The 21,445-nt window shown below is 39.4% G+C and overlaps 1 protein-coding gene across 3 annotated transcripts; it reads left to right on the forward strand.

Moving 5' to 3' along the window:
- The first annotated feature begins 1,061 nt into the window (after nucleotides 1-1,061).
- Nucleotides 1,062-21,049, forward strand: COPZ1 (coat protein complex I subunit zeta 1). 3 transcript variants are annotated; one of them, XR_012688616.1, is made up of 11 exons: nucleotides 1,062-1,165; nucleotides 3,036-3,146; nucleotides 9,813-9,881; nucleotides 10,927-11,008; nucleotides 13,650-13,741; nucleotides 15,926-15,981; nucleotides 16,970-17,047; nucleotides 17,624-17,675; nucleotides 18,617-18,686; nucleotides 19,343-19,381; nucleotides 20,418-20,442. XR_012688616.1 is itself a non-coding variant. In XM_075199233.1 (10 exons), the coding sequence occupies exons 1-10, from the start codon at nucleotides 1,148-1,150 to the stop codon at nucleotides 20,463-20,465; spliced, it is 645 nt and encodes a 214-aa protein (XP_075055334.1). In that variant the 5' UTR covers nucleotides 1,062-1,147; the 3' UTR covers nucleotides 20,466-21,049. The 3 variants fall into 3 exon arrangements, 2 of the variants coding, with proteins under 2 accessions (XP_075055334.1, XP_075055335.1); XM_075199233.1 differs by lacking the exon at nucleotides 18,617-18,686 and having other exon boundaries at nucleotides 20,418-21,049; XM_075199234.1 differs by lacking the exons at nucleotides 3,036-3,146; nucleotides 18,617-18,686 and having other exon boundaries at nucleotides 20,418-21,049.
- Nucleotides 21,050-21,445: the final 396 nt, after the last annotated feature.

Below are 21,445 nucleotides of genomic sequence, written 5' to 3' on the forward strand. Positions count from 1 at the left end.
CGTCACGCCCGGCAGTCAGTGTGAATGGAGAAGAGATGAAGGAGGGACGCAGCGCCGATCACATGAGTATGGATCTTTTTTTTTTTTTCCAGCTCCCCCCACCAACGATGGACCCCCCCCCCCCCCGGAACGGGAAAAAAATAATAAAAAAAATCAACAAATAGAAAAAAAATAAAAAAATTACAAGCCCGGGTAAAATGTACCCGCTCACCCCCCCTCTCGGCGGCCCTGCACGCAACCACATACAAACTCCACACAGATACGGGCATGGTCAGGAATTGAACTCATGACCCCAGCGCTGTGAGGTAGAAGTACTAACCACTTTGCCACCGTGCTGCCTGTACTACATAGAGAAATTCCCTTAAGAAATCTGCTTACAGAGCCACTGCGAGTATGAAGCACATCAGGGGGTAAATGTATCAAGCTGAGAGTTTTCCGGAGGGTTTTAAAAGTGGAGATGTTGCCTATAGCAACCAATCATATTCTAGCTATCATTTTGTAGAATGTACTAAATAAATGATAGCTGGAATGTGATTGGTTTTTCAAACACACCAGAAAACTCTCAGCTTGACACATTTACCCCCAGATCATTGACCTGCACCTGCACCTGCACCCCGGATCTCCCAGGAACATCTTGCCCATGTTGGCAAGGATGGTTTGTAGTTACTTATGATGCCCTCATAACCTTAAACATTGCTGTTAACTTTTCTTGTCCGTAGTGGCTACAGCTTTCTTACTGTTTCAGCTATTTGTTGTACTTTCAATAAACCGTTATAAAACATATATGAAAGAGGGATAAAACAACTTGCTGTACAACTTTGGTAAACTAATAATCATTCAGGGTGTATTCAAATTGCTAACACGTAAAGTAGCTAATACACTTCAATGTGTCCTGTTATTAAGCCTCCTCTGTGGGATTAAATAATACATGAAAAGCAGCTGACACGTGAATGAACCTGACGGGAAACAATTCCATCTGACTTCACCAGAACTATCGCAGTGTTTGTTGCTAGAACTCTGCTCTACCTGATCCCGCATCACTGTCAGTGGCTGCACCTCCCCGTGTACCATGTGACCACGGCAGTCACGTGTCCCGGTGACGTCAGAAGATCCTTTCCGCTGCTCCACGTCAGCAAGACTAAGGAAGATGGACGCGGTGCTGCTGGTGAGTGAGGCCGCAGATTGCTGATGTTACCCAGCCGAGGGCATTGGGCGAGTCAGGGCTCCGTGGATGTGTCTCCCCCCAGGTGTACTTGCTGTCCCATGTCGGTGGGGTGTGGAGGGGAGGAAGGCCCTACCCAGTACGTGCCATATGTCTGCTCAGTGCAGGTGCTGTGGGAAGATATCTGGCAGATATATGATATATGGCACAATGCAGCCACCTAAATAATACATGGGGTTAGGATCCGCCCAGCTGTGAACTATTTGGAGGGTGACAACCCTCTAAATGTAAATGGTGGGATAATGCACCCCGTATGTCACATATGGGATGAGGTGACCAGTTATACATCTTATGGGATAAGTTATGGAGGGATCAGAAGTCACCTGGGTATTATATGACCACAGTAGGACACATAGTTGCTAGGCTAAGTGCTTTTATACTTGAAACATAGGTGACTTAGTAGTGTGTATCTTATCCAGTTTAATATATTTTCCTAAACATAACTGACATGATGATACCTCAACTCATACTTGTATTATTTACATTTTATGTATAATATATTTGGGGCATTTTAAATACATATGTGTTTGTGTTCTGCCATTCATTCCCTATATTATAAATGTCTCATTGTAGTTGCTCATCTGCCAACACTGGATTTAAGTTTGATATGCTGGGCACCTTGGAAGGCTAGTGTCACACAGTCAATGTAGAATGCTGCAGTTTACCAGTGGGTGAAGTGTGGCTTTATGAAGCCTGTATAGTGACACACTGCAGTGAAGGGAAAGCTTGGATCCATGTAGTTAGGAGGAGCTTTAGCTGTGAGAACACTATGCTGTATCCTCAGAGCTGATGCACTTTCTGTGCGACAGTTAAGCCAAGCTGTCGCTACATCATCTTCAGATCTCAATGGTTGTCCAGCCAGAAGACTGTTGCATGAACTCTGTGGGCCCATATGCTTTATATTTATGGACTTTTCTGCTTTATTTTTCTGCTATGAGTTTCTTGCCTAATTGACACTAATATGCTCTACAAGTATTGCCAGATTATGTAAAGCCCATGCAAGATTACTGTGCATAGTGAGTAGCTTCAAGCAACATATCTGTGTTTGGAAGATCTGCTTGATAGAAGTTATCACATGTGTGCGTAGTGACAGGTTTAGGGATGTATACTTTATATTAGATTTAGATTTTATACAATGCTAATTGGCGTTCACTAAGCCATGAACGCTGTCCAAACTATGCATAACAACGGCACAGAAAAAACATCTATGTGTGTATAAGCTTTTGGGGTGGCTGTTTGGTCATACTGTGACTGTTTCCCAACAGCTAGAGTGCCATAGGTTATTAATTGCAAATTGGGATATAGCCTTGCTTGCTTATATCTGCTGTACTTGTGTGCTGATGTTTTCTTATATTTATATATATTTTTTTTTATCTGCCTTACATGATTGAATTAAACTTATATCTTCTGTTCCTTTTTACTAATTTTTTAACATTCTATTTCTTGAGGCCGGTGGCATGGGAGCAGAAGTATTTATAATACATTTTGAGAAAGCATGAGTCCCACACACATCATACATACAAAGTGTGCACAATTGGATGAATGGCGTCGCAACTCTCTAAGCTTGCCAAGCATGTGACCTCAAATAAAAACTTCACCTTTTTTTTTTTAGCGTAACATTTCTGTTTCAATAGTTCAACTAACTCTTTGAATATATAATGCAATGTATCTCCTGCTTCTTGCTTGCTGTCGTCTTGTACCTTTTGGATCTGTCATCTTTCCTTAAAACTAATCATAGACATGATTACTTGTTAACAATATAAAAGAACTTTTGTAATTACTGTTTCTGTCCTCTCCTCTCCTCTTCTCAAAGTACAGTGTCAGAGACCGTCTTTCTTACTATACTACCAGAGGGCTGCCTAATCTGTCTGTTCCCTCTCATTTGCATAATGGAGCCGCTGACATTAGACAGCAAAGTGAAAAAGTGAGTAGCCTGAAAGAAGAGAAACTAAATATTTCTGGACCAAATAACTTGCATGATATACTGACAGCCACACACACACACACACACTTGAATCGGAAATATGAATGCCAGCGGCATTCTATGTAAATGAGATGTTAGAGACGTGTCAGCAGGCTGCCTTTGCAGCTTTGGGGTCAGGAGTGAAAAAGAAATTACAAATCACATGATGACCTAAAAGAAAAGTTATATCCTATGTCTTTAGAAAACACTTTTGGTTATATTTTGGGTGACAGATCCAACTTTAAGTGGTGAAATTTTCTTTCTTTCTGACCTGCTACAGTATATTATCTTTCATTAATGTACGTAAGGAATTGGAGCAGAAACCAAGGTTGGCTTTTAATTGTCATTCTTGATTTCTCTTGTACAGAATTACTGAAGTCACCTGAGTTTACTTAATTTCTGAGGTCCCATGAGAGCATATGTCTATTTAGTTGTTGGAACTAAAAAATATAGTATTGTACCTGTATGTTTGCAACAACACTGCTTGGAAAAATCAGATATTCTGCAAATCCACCATAGTGCTTTCAGCATAATGGATTGCACATTGGTCAAAGGACTCTATTTACCATATTTGTCAGTATTCATCTAGTAAACTCTTTATAGGTATGTAATCGATTTTCAGGAAACCACTTGTACACAAATGTCTGAAATTCAGAAAGGGGGATGAAAAGTTAATAATTGATGCTGCTCATTTATAATGTCGAACACACAGACATGATCTCCAAGTACCCCTCCTATACTATTAAACAATTTTAATGAGGAGGCAAGTGTCAGGGAAGACAAGTATTTTTAAATGTAATTTAGTATATTTTTGAAATGCTCAAAATTTTTGGAAAAAAGCGCTTATCAGGAAAAACCATAACCCCCAAACATTCTGGGTAATGGATTCCATACCTATAATTAACAGCCACATAGTTATCAATTTATTACACTGATTTTTAACCATATTGACCCTTCATTATTTCATTTATAGCATGGAAACAATCAGTCTGGTCTCTCGAAATCCAGTGCTTTAGGCATGCTTGGTAACATGGTCAGTTATTGATGGATGTATGTATACATCAATCACTTGGTCTTAGCGCATATGCCTCTTGCAATCTGACCAGGGTGCAGTGTGACTTGCTTCCCTTAGCCAGTATGGGCCACTGAATGTTTCATCTCAGGACAGGCTTTTGCACCATTATCATGGTCTCGTTGCTATTGCATACCTATTAGCCATTCTACTTGGGGAAACTTAAGGCTTAAAGGGTGCAAACGGATCTACTAAAGCACCTCATAAATGGAAGCAAAAACTTGCAGTGATGGATTAAAACTCATTGTAATATTTATTTTGCAAAACTTTATTAGTTCTAATGCTATGAACCACTCGGACAGCCTAACCAGTAATAAGCTGCAATTCGTTGTACTAATATTTTTCTCTTTCTCTTCCTCTTTGTGTCGTTTCCCCATCACCCCTCTCCACACTAAAGAAAGTCTTTATGAGACAGTGGGTTTACAGTTGGACAGTTGTTGGGGTTATGTTTTACCCATTTCTCTATGCTGCTCACGCCATCCTCCCTTGTAGCTATGGAAATGGTTACTGATCTTGTTGTAAGTTACTGTTCCCTGCCTGTAAAAGAGAAGCTGGTATTGGTAAAGGAGATCTTAGCCAATAGATATATTTAAAGCTTCATCTGGTATTTCAAAAGACAAGGAAACTGGAGATTATATTTGGTGCTACAAGAATGGGTCTCCATCTGTATTAATTTAAATATCATAGTTGGAATTTGTTGCATAATAAACCTAGGTGGTCTTTGTTGATGCCTGATGTCTTATGGACAGGTGTCACTGGATTGTCCTACTTTGACACACTGGGGCAGGTGGTCTTTACAGACTTGTCTTGGAGTTCTGTTTATCGTTAGTAACCTGATGTTACTGACCGATTGTACTGGTGCTACTAGTCTGCCAGATGCACACCACTGCAGTTCCCCCAGTTGTAAGAGAGTAGTGCCACCACCAGGCACCTTGTTGGTGGCTATGGGTGGTTTCTCAGGACTTTTGATCAGGACTGCAGAGTAACGGGGAGATCTCAGGAAGCTGGCTCCAGCATAGGACAGCCGATGGATGTATTAGAGGGTTAGCTCTTTTCTGTCGGTCACATGAATTGAACAGGTATATGTGTCATGCAGGAATAGAGCTGGATCTTTAGGAATTAAGAGTGTTGGTTATTGCTCAGTAATAACTCTTAAAAGAGCTGATACATGCCACTAAAAGATGGCAATGATACACACAAAGACAGATCTTGCATGGGGCTTTTCTTCCACTTTTATACAGTTTTTACGCACAGGTTTGCATTGGGTAATCCAGCCCTCTATCCCTTTCACAAGTCCAGTTTGATTCACTTATCTTGTACTGGAGTCATCCGGGCCCTGGTTCACATTTTGTGACATTGTACACAGTGGCAAGCATGTCCAAAGTATGTTCCAGAATACCTGTTCCAGGGTCTAGTGCCCCCTTCAAACTGAAGACTCCAGAGGGATGTTAGCCAGTCTCGCCACTGAATCTCTCTGAATCCAGCAATGGCCATCAGAAGCCCCTTCGGTTCTGCTGCTCTTTGGCTACTGTCTGGGTCTGAAGTGTTGCACCGCTCAGAGGCCACGCCACCACTGTACTGCCAGGGATGGCGGAAACCACCAGTACCACAAAGCTCTGGTATCTGTGGAATGGAACCATAGAGGAGGCTCAACACCGCCGGGTGTGTCCCAATCCCCACTTCAGAAGCCTTATTTTAACTTTAAACCATGGAAAATATATTAGATTTATACATAGGCACACTGTGCCGGACATTTCATACAATTTACTGCACCGGTTATTAATTTGAAATGTCACCTGCAGCGTTTGTGGCGGTAGAGGAAGGAGGCACCCAGCCATAATAGTTTATTATATTTATATTATATTTACTATATTTGACATAGGAATTATTTAGTCACCATTGATTTTGATGATGCAGAGATGACACTGTTATAACGTGCATATATGCAGAGAAGATTTGTACTCTTATTTAATATCACAGCGCAGTAACAGTAATGTGCTGGAGCTTATGACAACCAATCAGACATTTGTTTTCATTAGCCACATACAGAGCGGAGTTGTACTGTTGTATCCCAAGTGAGCCATCAACTGGCTCCGATTTTGACTTGATTATTTAGGGCTATAAGGAATGGGAATCTGAGATTTCCAACCTGGGTTTATAATATTAGCAGCAGACTATAAAAAGTCCCCTATGTTTAGGAACATTTTGATTAAAGGTATGTAATTGAATGATATTAAGTCCCAGACACAATTAACTGTATGTCATATAGCAATGTCGCAGCCTGTCCAGCCTTTAATGGCTGGGTCAGTATTTATTTACATCAGCCTTTGAGAGCTAATTGAACTACTAGTAAATAATGTGCACATAAGAATTAATTACTTGCTTTCCACCTTACAGCAGCAGCATAACAATCAGATCCAAATCACTCATCTTCCATCTCAAGAGTGAGATTAATCAAGTCCTGAGCTGCTTGTAGCTGTTCTGGCCCAGTAGCAATAGATTTATGAAATGATTAAAAGGGCTTTTTAAATGTACTTGGTTTATTAGTAATGAGATGTTTTCTGATTTAATTAATACAAAAGCCCCTTGGTAATGAATGAGGGTGTGAAGTATCTTTGGCCTGGCCTGTGAAAATACTTAGCTGGTGATCTGGCTACAGCAGTCTATACATACCAAGTTTATAAAAGTAGTTTAAGGGCCTTAACACACATTGTCCTAAATACAGCAACGAGAAGGGAAACACTGGTACTATAGGGGGGAATTCAATTCTTAGTGATGTGCTGCGGTGTGCTTCTGGAACAACCCATGACGACACCCCGCTGCTCTGTCCGACCTAAAATCTTTGCTTAGATTTTCCTCACAACCCAAAGAGGTGCGGGGAGAAATGAATGGAGATTTCTCTACCGTAGTAACTGGTAGTGTGCGCATGTGGTGATGTCCGTCAACACATCTCTAAGGGGAGCATTCAATTAGCCACGATGTTCCTCAGAGCATCATGGCTGCGCACTTTTACCGTTACTACAGTAAAAATGTCCGCTCAGTTTTCCTCTCACCTCCTATGGGGCGCAAGGAAAAACGAGTGAAGATTTCTGTTAAAGCCTCAACTGCAGAGTGTTTCCGTAATGCCCGTGAGACACTTCGCGGCTAATTGAATTTTCCCCTCTAAGAATTGGATTCCACCCTAAGGGTTACTGACCTATGACCTGTAGTGCATCGATGTTGCACCTAAAATGGCCATTCTTGGAGAATGCAGAAGTCCTTTTCCTGAATGAGAGACTTGACTTGTGGTGTATTGTGACAGTCCTTTCCCACCACTAGAGCGTGCGTTTCTTCTAGATTCTTTTTTGTGATTGGTGATTGCTAATGTTTTCTTTCTCTGCCAGATGAGCAATCTTGTGTGTATAAAGATGCCTGAGATTGGTCTTATAGAGTGCAGGATATTGCCTGTCAATGTGTTCTTTGCCCTCATGGGTATCTAAAAGATTCAAGGAGTACTTCAACTTGTAACTTTAGGCTCAAAATAAGTGTAATGTATTGGTAAAGAATAAAATGTTTACATGCAGATTTTTTTTTTTTGTGTGTGTATAAATAAGTGGTTGCTTGGTATACACGTCACTAAGTACTTGGAATGCAATGACACACACTAAGGGGGTATAAGGTAGAGTTTGCAGTTATAAGGGGGTCTGTGGTGCAAGAAACCATGCATTATGCAATAGTAATTTATGTAAAGTTCTAGCAGGAAGTTTCAAAAACCATTGATATAAAACTGGTTTCTATACATCCATTGCAGCAAAATATTTGTTCAAACCACTTCTGTTCAACTTTATGCCCAGAACAGCTCTAAAACACCTGTTTATTATTAATGCTGTACTATTTTTCTAACATTGTATGGGTGAAAAGATCACATATATACAATCAATTCAGAAAGCAATGCTGCTTTAAAAACAACGCACTGCAAGTAGGGACTGTCCATAAGAAACCACTTAATTATTCATCCAGTTTGGGAAATACTTGAAAATCACAAAGATTCATAAGGACTTTGGCTTTTAATTACTATAGTGCAGGGATCGACTTAATAATATACAATTCAAAGCTAGTCGGGCAAATCTAGGAGACGACAGGAACTTTTAAGGAGCCAGGAAAGATATGCATGCATTTAATCTATAGAAATAATTTTTAAAATTTAGGAACCAACAGTGATATCTCGGATGCATCGGCTAACTGGCTCCTGGTAGTGTATATTGTTAAATTCTTAGTTAACATTTCTCCAATATTTTACTTATAGACCCAGATTTTGGGTCTTATAATATGCTCATTCTTTATTGATAATTGGTGTGGTCCATACAAGGTAATCAAGAAATGCAGACATGAAAAGAAAAGGTAGGGAGGGTCCTGCCTGCGAGATAGCTTACAGTCTAAAGGGAAAATGGCAGAGCGTGTGGCTCAGTGGGGGTGATTGGCACAGTTCTGCGAGGGAACCAATGGGAGTAGTATTGGTGGGTGTAGGTTAAGCACTACCGAAGAGGGATTTTGGAATACCTTTATGGAGTTGAAGGCTGGCAAAGTATCTGTTCGGGCATGGTAGGGAAATCCATAAGTGGGTAGTGGCATGTTAAGTCTCGAAGTTGGAATGAGAGGTGGTTACCAGAGATGAGGTATTTCAAGATCAGGTTTGAGATGTTTGAAGGCATGGTGGTGGTAAAGGCTTTGTAGGTGCGGGAGATTCTGGAGGGTACGAGAAGCCAGTGTAGGGATTTGTAGAGTTGTGAGGCACGTGTGCAGCAGCGAGAGGGGAAGAGCCTTTTAAATGCCTTAGGTTACATATTCATAGTAAGTTATAGAGTTGCTTGTGGTGGGTTGCCCTGTGTCTGCTAGATGGTTAACATCGCTTTAACAGACCTCAGGATAGTGATCAAAAGATCACTCTGTTAACCTCAAATGCTAGGAGGACCAAAAGTACATTAAGCTGCATTTAAAGTCTGTATTGTGCTGTAAGTATTTAGATATAAGCTAGTTAATTATAAGTGTGGATAAACTGATTTACTGTATAAAATAAACGCTTGTGCGTGATGTGAATTTGCAAAGCTGGGATTGATGTTGTACAAACCTGATGAAAGTGATGGTCAGTCAGCATTTGAGGTGAAGTTCTGTTATACACTCAGGCTGTGAGTATGTGGAAGTCAGTGCATCACAGAACTTTGTCTCGAGGGCTCTCATACATCAGTGAAAAGACACAAGCTGATAGTCCAGTTATTCTGCCACAGCCTACTCGTCCGCAACCTTTTTTTCTTGTTTTCTGTTACATAACTTGCATAGTGTCTATATCTAGTTAATGACAAACTTAAAACGCTTTATTTGTAAAATAAGAACTGTCTAAAAAGCAGCCACCACATTTTACTAGCCTGTATATTTTACATCTCCTATAAGTATTCAAGAATGTAATACATCATATAATTGTAACCTATTCATCCAGGTTCCTTCTGCATTAGGTGTGTGGGGAGGGAAGTGGGTGGTGGATGCTGAGTGATAGAATAATTTTTGTTTTCTCCTGGCAGGATCCCTCATTGTACACAGTGAAAGCTGTTCTAATTTTAGACAACGATGGAGAGAGACTGTTTGCTAAGGTATGTATGAACTGTAATTTTGACAGGTTAATCACTGCAAATTTTCGAGCAATGGTTGTGTCACTCTGCCCTTTAGGGTGTGTTTACATTGGATCACTGGCCTCAGGATTGTTACGTACAGGCATTCACTCCCTAATTCTGCTGGTAAACTGCAGGCGTCTAAAGGTGATCATTGGTCCTATACATCTAAAATGCTCTCTGACGTACTTTTGACTTGTTGGTGGTAAACCCTCACTAAGCAGTGATTGAATAAGAGCAGTAGTATTTATTTATATATATATATATATATATATATATATATATATATATATATATATATACACACACACACACACACGTTAACCCGTGCATGATACTCATGCATTCTAGTCAAATCAAGCTACTTAAGATGTTAAAAAGGTTCTTGTCATGCATTTGGGGCTAGGCCAGGCCTCCTCAGGGGAAGAGCGTTACTTCCCGACGCAAGCGCCCTTTTTTAACGTGGTTTTGTCCACATGTTACCACCTCATCATTTTTCTCCATCACCTCATCCTTCATCTTTATTGCCACATCTATCCAGATGTCTATCCAGACACAGGGATCTCTCTCAGCGGTCCTGAGTATCCCACTCCTCTCGCTCTGTCACCGGCCGGCAACCACTCCCAACTGTCACTTCTCCTTTAAGAAATATATATATATTTTTTTAAAATCTTTATAAACACTTTTAACAATTAACAAATTAAAAACATCTTAGTATACCAAATTTCAGCCCTTTCTGAGTTTTTTTCCCCACACACACACTAAGAATTTAGTAGGTCAGTGTATAACTCCGCCCAGCAGGACTAACACACAGACTAACACACGCCACTAGGCTTATATATATTAGAGATAGAGATATAGAGATATAGATATATATATATATATATATATATATATATATATATATATATATATATATATATATATATATATATATATATATATATAAAAATTATTTATTATATCTATCTCATACATAAATAATCTGAACTGGGTCACAGTCTGTCCTGTTCCATTGACTCCACAGTACTATGATGAGACTTATCCCACGGTGAAGGAACAGAAAGCCTTTGAGAAGAATATTTTCAATAAAACTCATCGGACAGACAGTAAGTGTTGCATTCTATGAGAAATCTGTACCATTGCAAAATATCTGATGTCTTTTTATAGACCATGCTTTTTTTTTTATTAAAATGTAATGTATATCTAACCAACCACTTAGAAGTCTAACACACTGTGTTACATAAGAAGCACAAGAACATACCTGATTAACATGTAAAGCTAAGCAGAATGGCAAAAAAAATAACTTCCAACAATAAGTTAATTTCAGGCACTTGGAAATAGTAGGATTTGTGATAATTGTCACTAAGTCATTTTTTCTTGCATATGAAGAATTAAACTGAAAAATACAATAAGGTCTGTTGTCTCTTATCATCCAGATGAGTCACAAGGCTCAGAAAATTAAAAGTGGTCAGACAAAAAACGGTTTTCAGGGCAGAATATGGACTGTGACACTTTAACCAAGTCATGTGAATAAGTTCCCTAAATGAATTTGCCGTTTTAGAACACATGTTATATGCCTCTTCCCATAACCAGCCAGTTGGATTAGCTTGTCACTAGAATAAATGAAACATGTGACCCTGCGTGATGATAAAGGGTTACCAAGTACCACCTAATGTGTGTGAATTTATTTATCGTAGCCCCTAATCTGAATAAACGTAACTGATCTACTCCTTATTCATTTAACAGGGTTTTTTTAATACCCCTTCTGACTTATTTCTTTTGCATTTTTTTTTTATTCTTTAACAGACTGTCCAAGCCCTAGGTTTAGAGAATAGCTAAACTAAGCAGTGACTCCAAGGAGATGTTTGACGACCATTATAATGTTTGAAACTAGGAGTATAATGCATGTTAAAAAGATAAATACATGTAAAATATAAAGTTTATATTTTCAACTCTCTCTCTGTCTCCTTTACACAACTTCTGACATTAGATATGACATACATATATAGAGTAACTCCTTTACCCCTCCCCTGTAATTCATTTCTATCTCGCAGCCCGGTCTCCCTCTCCTTCTCCCGCATTTAGTGATCAATACTAGAAAAAAAATCTTAAAAAATGTTTTAGGAACTTCTGAAACCTACATAATAGAAATTTGTGATTGTAGTTGATGCATTCTTTTTCCCTTGTACTTCCCATCTGAAAAGCAGTCCACATGTGAAGATTGTGTTGACTATTTTGGCCTATTGACATTGACCTTTTAATATTCACACGGGTGGACTTCCATCTACAACCAGCGATGGCTGAGAAGTATGTTGCTGAACATTCCATGGAGTCTTGTATTAATAAACCTTTTGGGTATAGCACTACTGCGCCTTAGAGCTTGTTAGACTAAACGGGGGGACTGACCAAAGTCATTAAACTGATCAGAAGATGAGTGCCTGTTCTTAAATAAGGGTGAAGCTGTGGGATTTGCATGGTATATAAGATAAATAATTTGATAAATAGTTTTATAAACCTTATAATAATGTTGGGTAAAAGAGAGGGGAAGCGGTTTGTAGCATATTCATCTTTCAAATCATGAAGGTTAAGTGATTTTACAAGCAGTGTAGAAACTTGTTACAAAAGTTTTTCACCAATTGGTGAGAAGAAGAAATTGCACATACAGCAGTTCTGTTCTTAAAGGAAAGCAAATTCAAAATATACAATTATATCTATAATACATAATTAATTTGTAAAAATAAGTATTGAGCTTTTTATGCTGAATACCACCTTGTGGTGATCAGTATAACCTATTTTTACAGGCTCTATCATAGAAGATCTGCATGCTGCATTCCCCGCTATTTGAAGCAACCTGAAAAAATAGATACATCTTCCAAACAATGCAATCCAGGAAATATTTTATCTGCAATAATCACCTGTGTGACCTTAGCAGTGTAGAAACCTATTGTTCAGTAAAGGCAGTTTTACTTATATGGAGTATTAGTTTGTAAAAGTAATATTTTTTTAATGTGCCTTTTAATAAGATGAAGCGTAAACCTACTTTTGGATGTGACATGGAATCATATGTATATGGCTAGGTAAGAATTACATTTCCATGTGGGGGAAAATGTGTAATGGGGAGTCAAAGTGAATGTGTATAGCACACAGAGATGCTTCCACACACATGTGCATACAGCGGTCCAGCATTCCAGTGGCAGATGCACACACTGACATGTTTGTCCACATTCTATGTACAGTAGTTAATGTACTGACGACATGTGTTCTATGCTATATATGAAAAAAAAGTCCTACAAATCGAGAAATAATATATAGATAGTCCGCAAATGAAACGACAAGACAAAATGCGATAACTCTATTTTGCGTAGCAAGCTCCTTGTGATTTTATTGCGGTGTCATTTATTTTGAGAAATATACATATTTTTGTTCACGTTTTAGGTCAGGTCCCAGATGATATTTTTGGTACTGCATTTTTACATCTGATTTCAGTTATGTGAGAGCATTAATCTCTCACTATGTGTTATGGCACAATATTGAGGCTGAGCGTAATGGAAGATGTATTTTAGTCCTAACTGGATATGGTAGGTTGTTCATTGCAGATTTAGTATATAAAAATAACCATTCATAGCCATCATAATGTAAGATGTAGAGGTGATTCCTCACTCGGCTACATTGAATATCTGACCACCTGTTTCCCTTTTATCATGTCTGTAACCTACACATTTTGCTGATCTCTTCATCTTTGTGCAGGTGAGATTGCTCTCCTAGAAGGGTTGACTGTGGTATACAAGAGCAGCATTGACCTGTACTTCTATGTCATTGGAAGTTCCCATGAGAATGAGGTATGTTTCACATCTTGTTTAGACGCAAACACCCCCATAGCACTTATACTAATGTGTGTATTAATAAACATGAAACTGCAGTAGCCAGCATGTTAATAGGATGGTATAATGTAACGGTGAGCAGGCAAGCCACGCAATACAGATCTTAAACGTGAATTGTAACTCCCTGCTAATATTATTTATTATCTTCTATTTATAAAGCACTGACCTATGCAAGGATGCACATGAAGAGGTTCGTGGTGAAAATAAATTACAAACAGGGGCATGAAACATAAGGGAAAGTTACTTTTTACACAGTTTAAAGGCACACTGGTGGCAGTTCAAATGGCTGCTATGGAACCCTGTGTTGTGTTTATGTACACTAAAACAGCAACTACGATAACGAAAACGTCGCTAATTGGGGCGAGATTCAATTGCTGGCGATGTGGCGCGCGGGCGTTGCGCCCATTGGCGTCAATTACGGTAGAAATCTCTGCTCTTATTTCCTTGAACCTCTTTGCAAAGAAAAATGAGCGGAGATTTCTGTCAAATCTCCGCTACGAAGTGTCTCGCGGACGTTGCGGAGGCGCTTCATGACTAATTTAATCCTCCCCCCCATAGAAATGTGAGCAAAGAAACTGCTTCATTATGTAATGCAAATATTAGAAACTGAATGCACATTAATATTCCTCTATTGCCTTCATGGTCTCAAATAATGATTTTTACAAATGAATGCGTTATAACCAAAAGCGCTTTGCACCTACCTTGTCCTTTGAGGTTGTGAGCAAAATGAAAAATGACAGACTGGAAAAGGAAAAACAACAGTTTCCTCATCATATACAGTAAAATAACACAATAGTTACTGGGCCTAACTTGTCAAGAAACGCAAATGCCGACACGTGCCGTATTTTGCATTAAATTGCTTTGCATATGACTAGGAACATACTATACACTAGAGAGCACATGTGAATTTAGTTAATCTTCGAGCGCAAAGGACTACAGTCTACAATTTCAGGGGAGGGAACTGGGCGTATGCATGAAGTCCATGTACAGTGAGGGCATGCCAAGCTCGAGTGCACGCAGCAGCGTCCGTTTGAAGCTTTGGGCATCGCTAAGGTACGTGATTTTCAGTCATATAACTTGCACCAGCTATAGTTCAGGTGTAAGTGCCGATTACTAGTGCTGGCGGCTGTATATGCGTGCTAGAAAATCTGTTTGCAATTGGGAGCAACTGTAAAAATGCGTTTTATGCAGCTCCTTATTACACAGTGAATACAGACGTTTCTTGATCTGTCGGTAAACCAAACAAATTTAACAGTATTAGGACATTAGAGAATAAGACACACCAGCATTTAGTGGTTAAATCAAGCTGTTGATCTATTTGAGTGTGACTCTAAATTGGTTTTAGAAGAGATTAATCCTGACAACCTTAGATCTCTTTAATGGCAATTAAATTATATATATATATATGTCCATTAAATCATTTATAATTAGTCACTTTGACTTTGTCATTGAGTCACTTTAAATTGTTTATTCAACCCTCTATATTTAAATAAATGATACTGAATTACACTTTATCTTGAACTCTGTGGTCTGCATGCAGACTGCATTAAATTTACATTAACATGACAAGAACATTACACTGCAGCTGCTCTAGAAGTGTACTCCCACCCCCTATACTCACTTTGTGGCTTAGAATCAAGACACAATGTTGCTCTAGGGGCACCATGCTACAGTGGGTGCAGTGATTATTGGGTCTCTTTGCCTATGGTGTCTCGGAACATATGTTGTTTCTCTTTCGTGTTCTTTGCCAATACATACTTCACAGTGATACCCAGTTCCCCGGCAGAAGTTCAGAAGAATGCTATTTGGCATCTAGCCCAAGCAAGTTGTAGAATTTGTATGTAAAGCTATTTGTAAATTATGTTTAAACCTCTTTCTATTTGTGGGATGAATGTTTGATCTTTAGAATGTGGCTACTGCAGTATTTATGTAATTGGTAGTTGGTAAAAAAAAAAAAAATCCCAACCCATTGGCAATACAATTGCATTTGCTAGAAAATTTGGTTACTGCCAAAACGGAAGTTAATGGCAGGAAGTGGTTCAATTACTCTCCACATGGATTTCTGCAAAACAATTTGAAAGGATTTAACGTGAAATGCAATTTTTTTTGTATGCTAATGTGTTTCCCTCTAAACCTGTACAGCTCATGCTGATGGCTGTTCTGAATTGCCTCTTCGATTCATTAAGCCAAATGCTCCGGTAAGTGACAAGATGGCATTCCTTAACATTTTTATGTAGCACTACATAATCGCCCTACCTGGTGCTATATGTTGTTACTGCACACATGGTAGTGAATACAATCATGAATTTCACGGTCTTTAAAACCGCCGTTCGTTTTCTGCCTGGTGTCCTATTGAGTTGGTTCATGACATTGATGGTTCTGTGGTAAGAGATGCCATTGTATTCCTTATCTGGCGAAACTGTTTACACGTATAGAAAACAAGGACTTGCTGCCCAATACTACAGCATCTGAAAATCAACATTTAGTAGTCTTCCCTATTTTATGACTACCAAATACACTTTGAAGGTGAAACGTATTCCTCTCTAATTTGAAAGATAAATCCCATGGACGAGGCAGATAAATCTTCCCTGTGTTTTGCAGGGGGAGCGGTCATATGTAGTAACCATTAATCTGAATACGGTTTTTAGATGCCAAATTGTTTATAAAAGGAGAACTACTTATTTATTGTTTGGGGATTTTGTTTATCCCTTTAACCCCATCCATCCATCCATCCATCCATCCATCCATCCAACTAGCAGAACTGTGAGGGACCATCGCCAGCCTCCGTCCCAGGTTGGGAATTATCCAGCCAACAGACCCGCACTCGGCTGTTGATGATTAAACTTTGCCTCTTTGGGAGCCTGTATAATGATATACATGCAGGCACCTGAGAGGGTTGGTAGCTTCCAACCTACGGCGTCCCATACTCTGGTCGTTCTTCTAGTTGATGAGTGGATAGCCCTCGGGGGTGGGGTGGGATGAACATTTTGGCTGAAGTTTTCATTTGAAGGAGATTTATGCTAATTACTTTGAAGTATGCTGTGTAAACTACATTTTAGTGTGGCTTTAAAAAAAATCCCCTCCATGCTGCTATTTGAACTACTATATTTTATTAACATGTGTCATTGTTGCTTTTCTGTATTTGGAGAAACGTGACTAATGCCAAATATGTTCATTATTCTGCAGAAAAAATGTGGAAAAGCGAACTCTCCTGGAGAACATGGAAGGGTTGTTCCTTGCGGTTGATGAGATTATAGATGGAGGGTAAGAGGAATTTGTTTCTGCTCCACTTGGTAGTGACATCTAAAACATTTCACCTTTTTATCTACTTTTGAGTTTATAAAGTCTGTTCAACGTAAAATGCTTCAATACTTTCCTTCATAAGCTTTGCCACTGTCTGCTTAAATGACTGGCAGTGTAGTAGTTAAACATCCAGCATGAACATCAAGGCAATTCACATTCACAAATGAAGGCCGTAAAATCCTCCTGTGATTGTAAATAGAAGTGTTATTCTGGAAGTTGTACATTTCCCGTCTGTGCTTGTTTTTGTTTGAATTGTGATAGCGCAGCAGTTACCACCATAGAGAATCTGTAAGGAGAACAGCTCCTAACTATGTCATTAGCGTATAAGTGCTGCTTTGTATCTGTGTAATGACATCATTAGGAATGCTTCCATCATAGGCTTCTGCAGATTGAGCAGCCGTGCTCTGGCTGTAATGACATATAAGAATTGGCTTTTCTTTAACTCTCCCATGTCTAGAACACTTTACTAGTATACAACTGACTGTATAATGCTAACTTAGTTTATTTAACCCCATTCTCCTCTATCCCTCGCTGCAGTGTCATTTTGGAGAGTGATCCCCAACAAGTGGTTCATCGTGTTGCCTTGAGGGTATGTTGAAATTATTGTAACTTGGTTGGCTTTCCCACATTAAGTACTTCGCTAGATATAGAATCCTTTATGGCCTTGAATTTAATTAAAAAAGGATGGACTTTATTAGGGATCAGTAACAGGTTGCCCAAATTGCAGAGACAAGAGTGTCTTCTATACTGCGTATTTTATTGCTGTAAAAACTTCTTTGATGGTGCCATACGCCTGAGTTAATGCCAGTGTGCATGGGTTTGTGGAGCAAGATGGTGTTGTTTGCAACGAAGCAGACATTTGAGAGCCAATGAGAGTAATAAGGCTGAGTGAGCGAGCTCTGGAAAGTACAAAGTAGGTGCACCGATGTGCATAGTTGTGCAGAGATTATTGAACTGAGAAAGGGGTGGACAGGGCATATTTTAGGTGCTTTCCTTGCTGTACAGAGGGGTGCAGGGCTGAGTTCACTCAGCAAAAGGACTATACTTTTAATAGGACACGATTTGTGCCTTCCTTTCACAGTTCAGTGGAGAAGCTAATTTCTAAGTGCACTTTGCTCAATGTAGAAACAAAATCCTTCAAAAGCACAAGTTCCACATGTTATAAGATGGTCCTGATGTTCCCTGTCTCGTGCTTAGCTAAAGCCATAAATGAGGCTAAACCAATCAGAACTTTCCAGAGAAAAACGTGTAATGTAATGAAAGGGTGGTTCTAAGGTGCCTCTCTGTACACCTAGATGCATTTCCTAGTTTGTAGAGGACAGTGCAGAGTAGACATGCACCTTGATAGCTACAGGACCGATCCTCTAGATACAGAGGTGTTTTGCACAGGCCATCTATTTAGCTTTCTGAATGAGGTCCAGACACTGTCTACAAAAGTCTTCTGCATCAGCCAGGTGTCACTTGGCTCTCGTCATTGAATGGGGTCTGCTGTAAATGTGTAGTTATAATACAGTTATCTATTGTTTGCAGAATGGTGGAAAACAACGAGCTATTTAACTTGAGGTAGAAGAACTACAGTGATACCATCCGCAGTTCTATGGTGGATATGACCCTTGTATATAAACCAATAAATATACTGTCATTAATTGTTTGCTATACATTAGAAAATATACACAATAATGTCCACTATGATGAATGCTAGAGGAGTCTTTAAAGACTTACTGAGCAATGTAAAAACTGCTGGATCCACTTTTGAGTTTATTTTTTCCAGTGGTGAAGTGGTTAAGTGCCTATCGCCATATGTTGTTTCTCTTACTAGCATCTGTCCCCTGGGTCCTTCACACAGCTCCCTGTGAATGCCTGCTGAGAAGGCAGATTTATGGGCCCCATTAGCATGCTGTTACAATGTTTGCTGTGCTCTCAGGAATCTGTGCCCAGCTACTGGCAGAGCCACCTGCAGAGCTGTAGAATGATGGAAGGGGTGTCAGTCCTGCTGTAGTGCAGCGACGATCAGTAGGGTGTCTGGAAGTGTGGAGGTTACTATAGAGGGAACGTGCTGTAGTACAGCGACGATCAGTAGGGTGTCTGGAAGTGTGGAGGTTACTATAGAGGGAACGTGCTGTAGTACAGCGACGATCAGTAGGGTGTCTGGAAGTGTGGAGGTTAATATAGAGGGAACGCATGAAAGGGAACTTGAGTAGATTACAAGACTCATATTCTAAAATGATCTTGAATTTGTGACACTTATTTTTTCAGGGTGATGATGTTCCTCTCACAGAACAAACTGTCTCACAGGTAGGTTCCAGAAATGTCATCCGGTTCCTTTCTGATGTTTTTTGCATGGCTCCAAGTATTTCGGCAGGGGGCTGTAATTCTTTTAACTAAAACCTGCTGCTGACTGAGAGCTGCCATGATGACCTCTATAAAAGTGGCCAATACTATGTTATATATAGTAAAGTAAGAGATTGCATAATATGTGATCATTTTATTTATCTCCACCCGTTGTCCAGCATTTAGATATATCTACAGCATAGCTCACTGGTAACAGGGCAATTTATTTATTGTTCGCATTCTGATGATGTGGAATGGACTTTCCTCTTATCCTCTTCCACTGAGCAACTTCCTAATAATTCTATTACCAACCAGAGATTTTCTGCTATTCAAAATAATACAAAATAGCTGAGCTGTTAGTCACTGGTGCCATTCATTTGTGTGATTCTGGTTCCAGTTCATATTGAGCTTTGTGTTTCCCAACTGAAGCACTGCATTAGTATTGCCACATAAATCCAGTTCCATCATTGGGATAGTACTAGGGAATATCTTCAGTGCAGGATGGTCATGTTAGGTAGGAGAGACATTGTCCCGGGCTCCCCTGCAATCATTTGTGGGTTTTTATAAAGGTAGATGATATGTCAACTATGATTATATCTTCATTGCATACTAACTAGTCTAGAAATGGTGGTGTGCACAGATGAGGTTTACAGCCAAACCCCTCTATGATGTTAAAAAATAAATAGTAAAGTAATAAATACAATAAAAGTTTCGATAAAAGAAAAAATGGACTTAAGTCGCCATCTCTGCCCTCCCCCTGTCCAGAACAAAACCCATTTTCCATGACCCTGATGCACTATTGCCTGAGTGTCTTACCCACAGACTGAAACATAAACCCTTTTGTCCCTGAGCCCTGTAACTGCAGTTAGATTTTGTGTAAGTTTTTTTTCCCTATGTAATTCTCAAACATATAAAAGGTATTTTTTCCTATAAAATGCAAGTGATATTGGTGTATGAAAATAGTGACCTTATTGATAATGTCCTGTATGTTCATTTCCAGGTGCTGCAGTCTGCAAAAGAGCAGATCAAGTGGTCTCTCCTGCGATAGCTGCTGATTCCATACTAGGACATATTCATTCCTTCTTGATGGGATGGGTCCCCGTAGTCCCAACTCTTCTCCAATCTTCTGTTTAAAACCCTTGAGTGGCATCGATGTGTATTACATCTTTGCAGCAGTACGAGGCAGTAACTCATGGCACTGAAGTGCATTATTGGTGTGTTATGCCTTGTTACTAGGAGAAAGCCTTTATTTAAAGTACCTAACCCCATAATGTTTTACTGGCTCATTATGTTTGAGCAGTCTGTGACTATACTCCTGCCTCGCCGGTGAGAGCAGAACAGGTTTAAAATGAAGTACATATGAAAGCCCCTGTGTCACCGTGTGTTCTTAAAAAGGCCACTAAGCTGCATGAACACAGCTTCATGTATCCTCATTGGATGCAGAAAGTTAAAATGAATTCATCCTTTTAGTAAGGAAATGGAGCTTTCACCATCAGCTGCCCATTCCGCTTCATGTGGCATTAAGCACATACCCAATTGAAACTGTCATTTGCACTGCACATACTGGGCCTAAATACTTTGTGAGCTGCTCAAACTGGCACATGGGGAGCAGAAGACACTTCTTTCTTTCTTTTTTAAAATAACTGAAAATGTTTAAGATGACTAAGTGGACCAATACAATGTATGCCATGTATACCTGTGCTATATCTGGGGAGCACAACCCCTGAGGTTACTTAACAGGCCAGGTCTTACAAACTTTTTTGCTTAAGAACAGAAGCATAAGTTATTAATGTTATTAGACCAGTACTGAAGAGCTGCTTCCAGGCTAAAGTTGTGCCTCATTGTGCTAATGAAAATGCTGTACATGTTCAGACCTATACAATGATTAATAAAGTACATAAAAATATGCATGTTTTGACGTTTGATTTTTTTTTTTTTTCACTTCTTGTGATTTGTTTTGTTTTTTTGACTTTTATTTGAGAGAGAGCAGGGCAGAAATATTCTGTCACTTACAATCAGTAAGTAGTG

Source organism: Mixophyes fleayi, chromosome 2 (genome assembly GCF_038048845.1).
Source record: "Mixophyes fleayi isolate aMixFle1 chromosome 2, aMixFle1.hap1, whole genome shotgun sequence".
Classification (NCBI taxonomy): Eukaryota; Metazoa; Chordata; class Amphibia; order Anura; family Limnodynastidae; genus Mixophyes; species Mixophyes fleayi.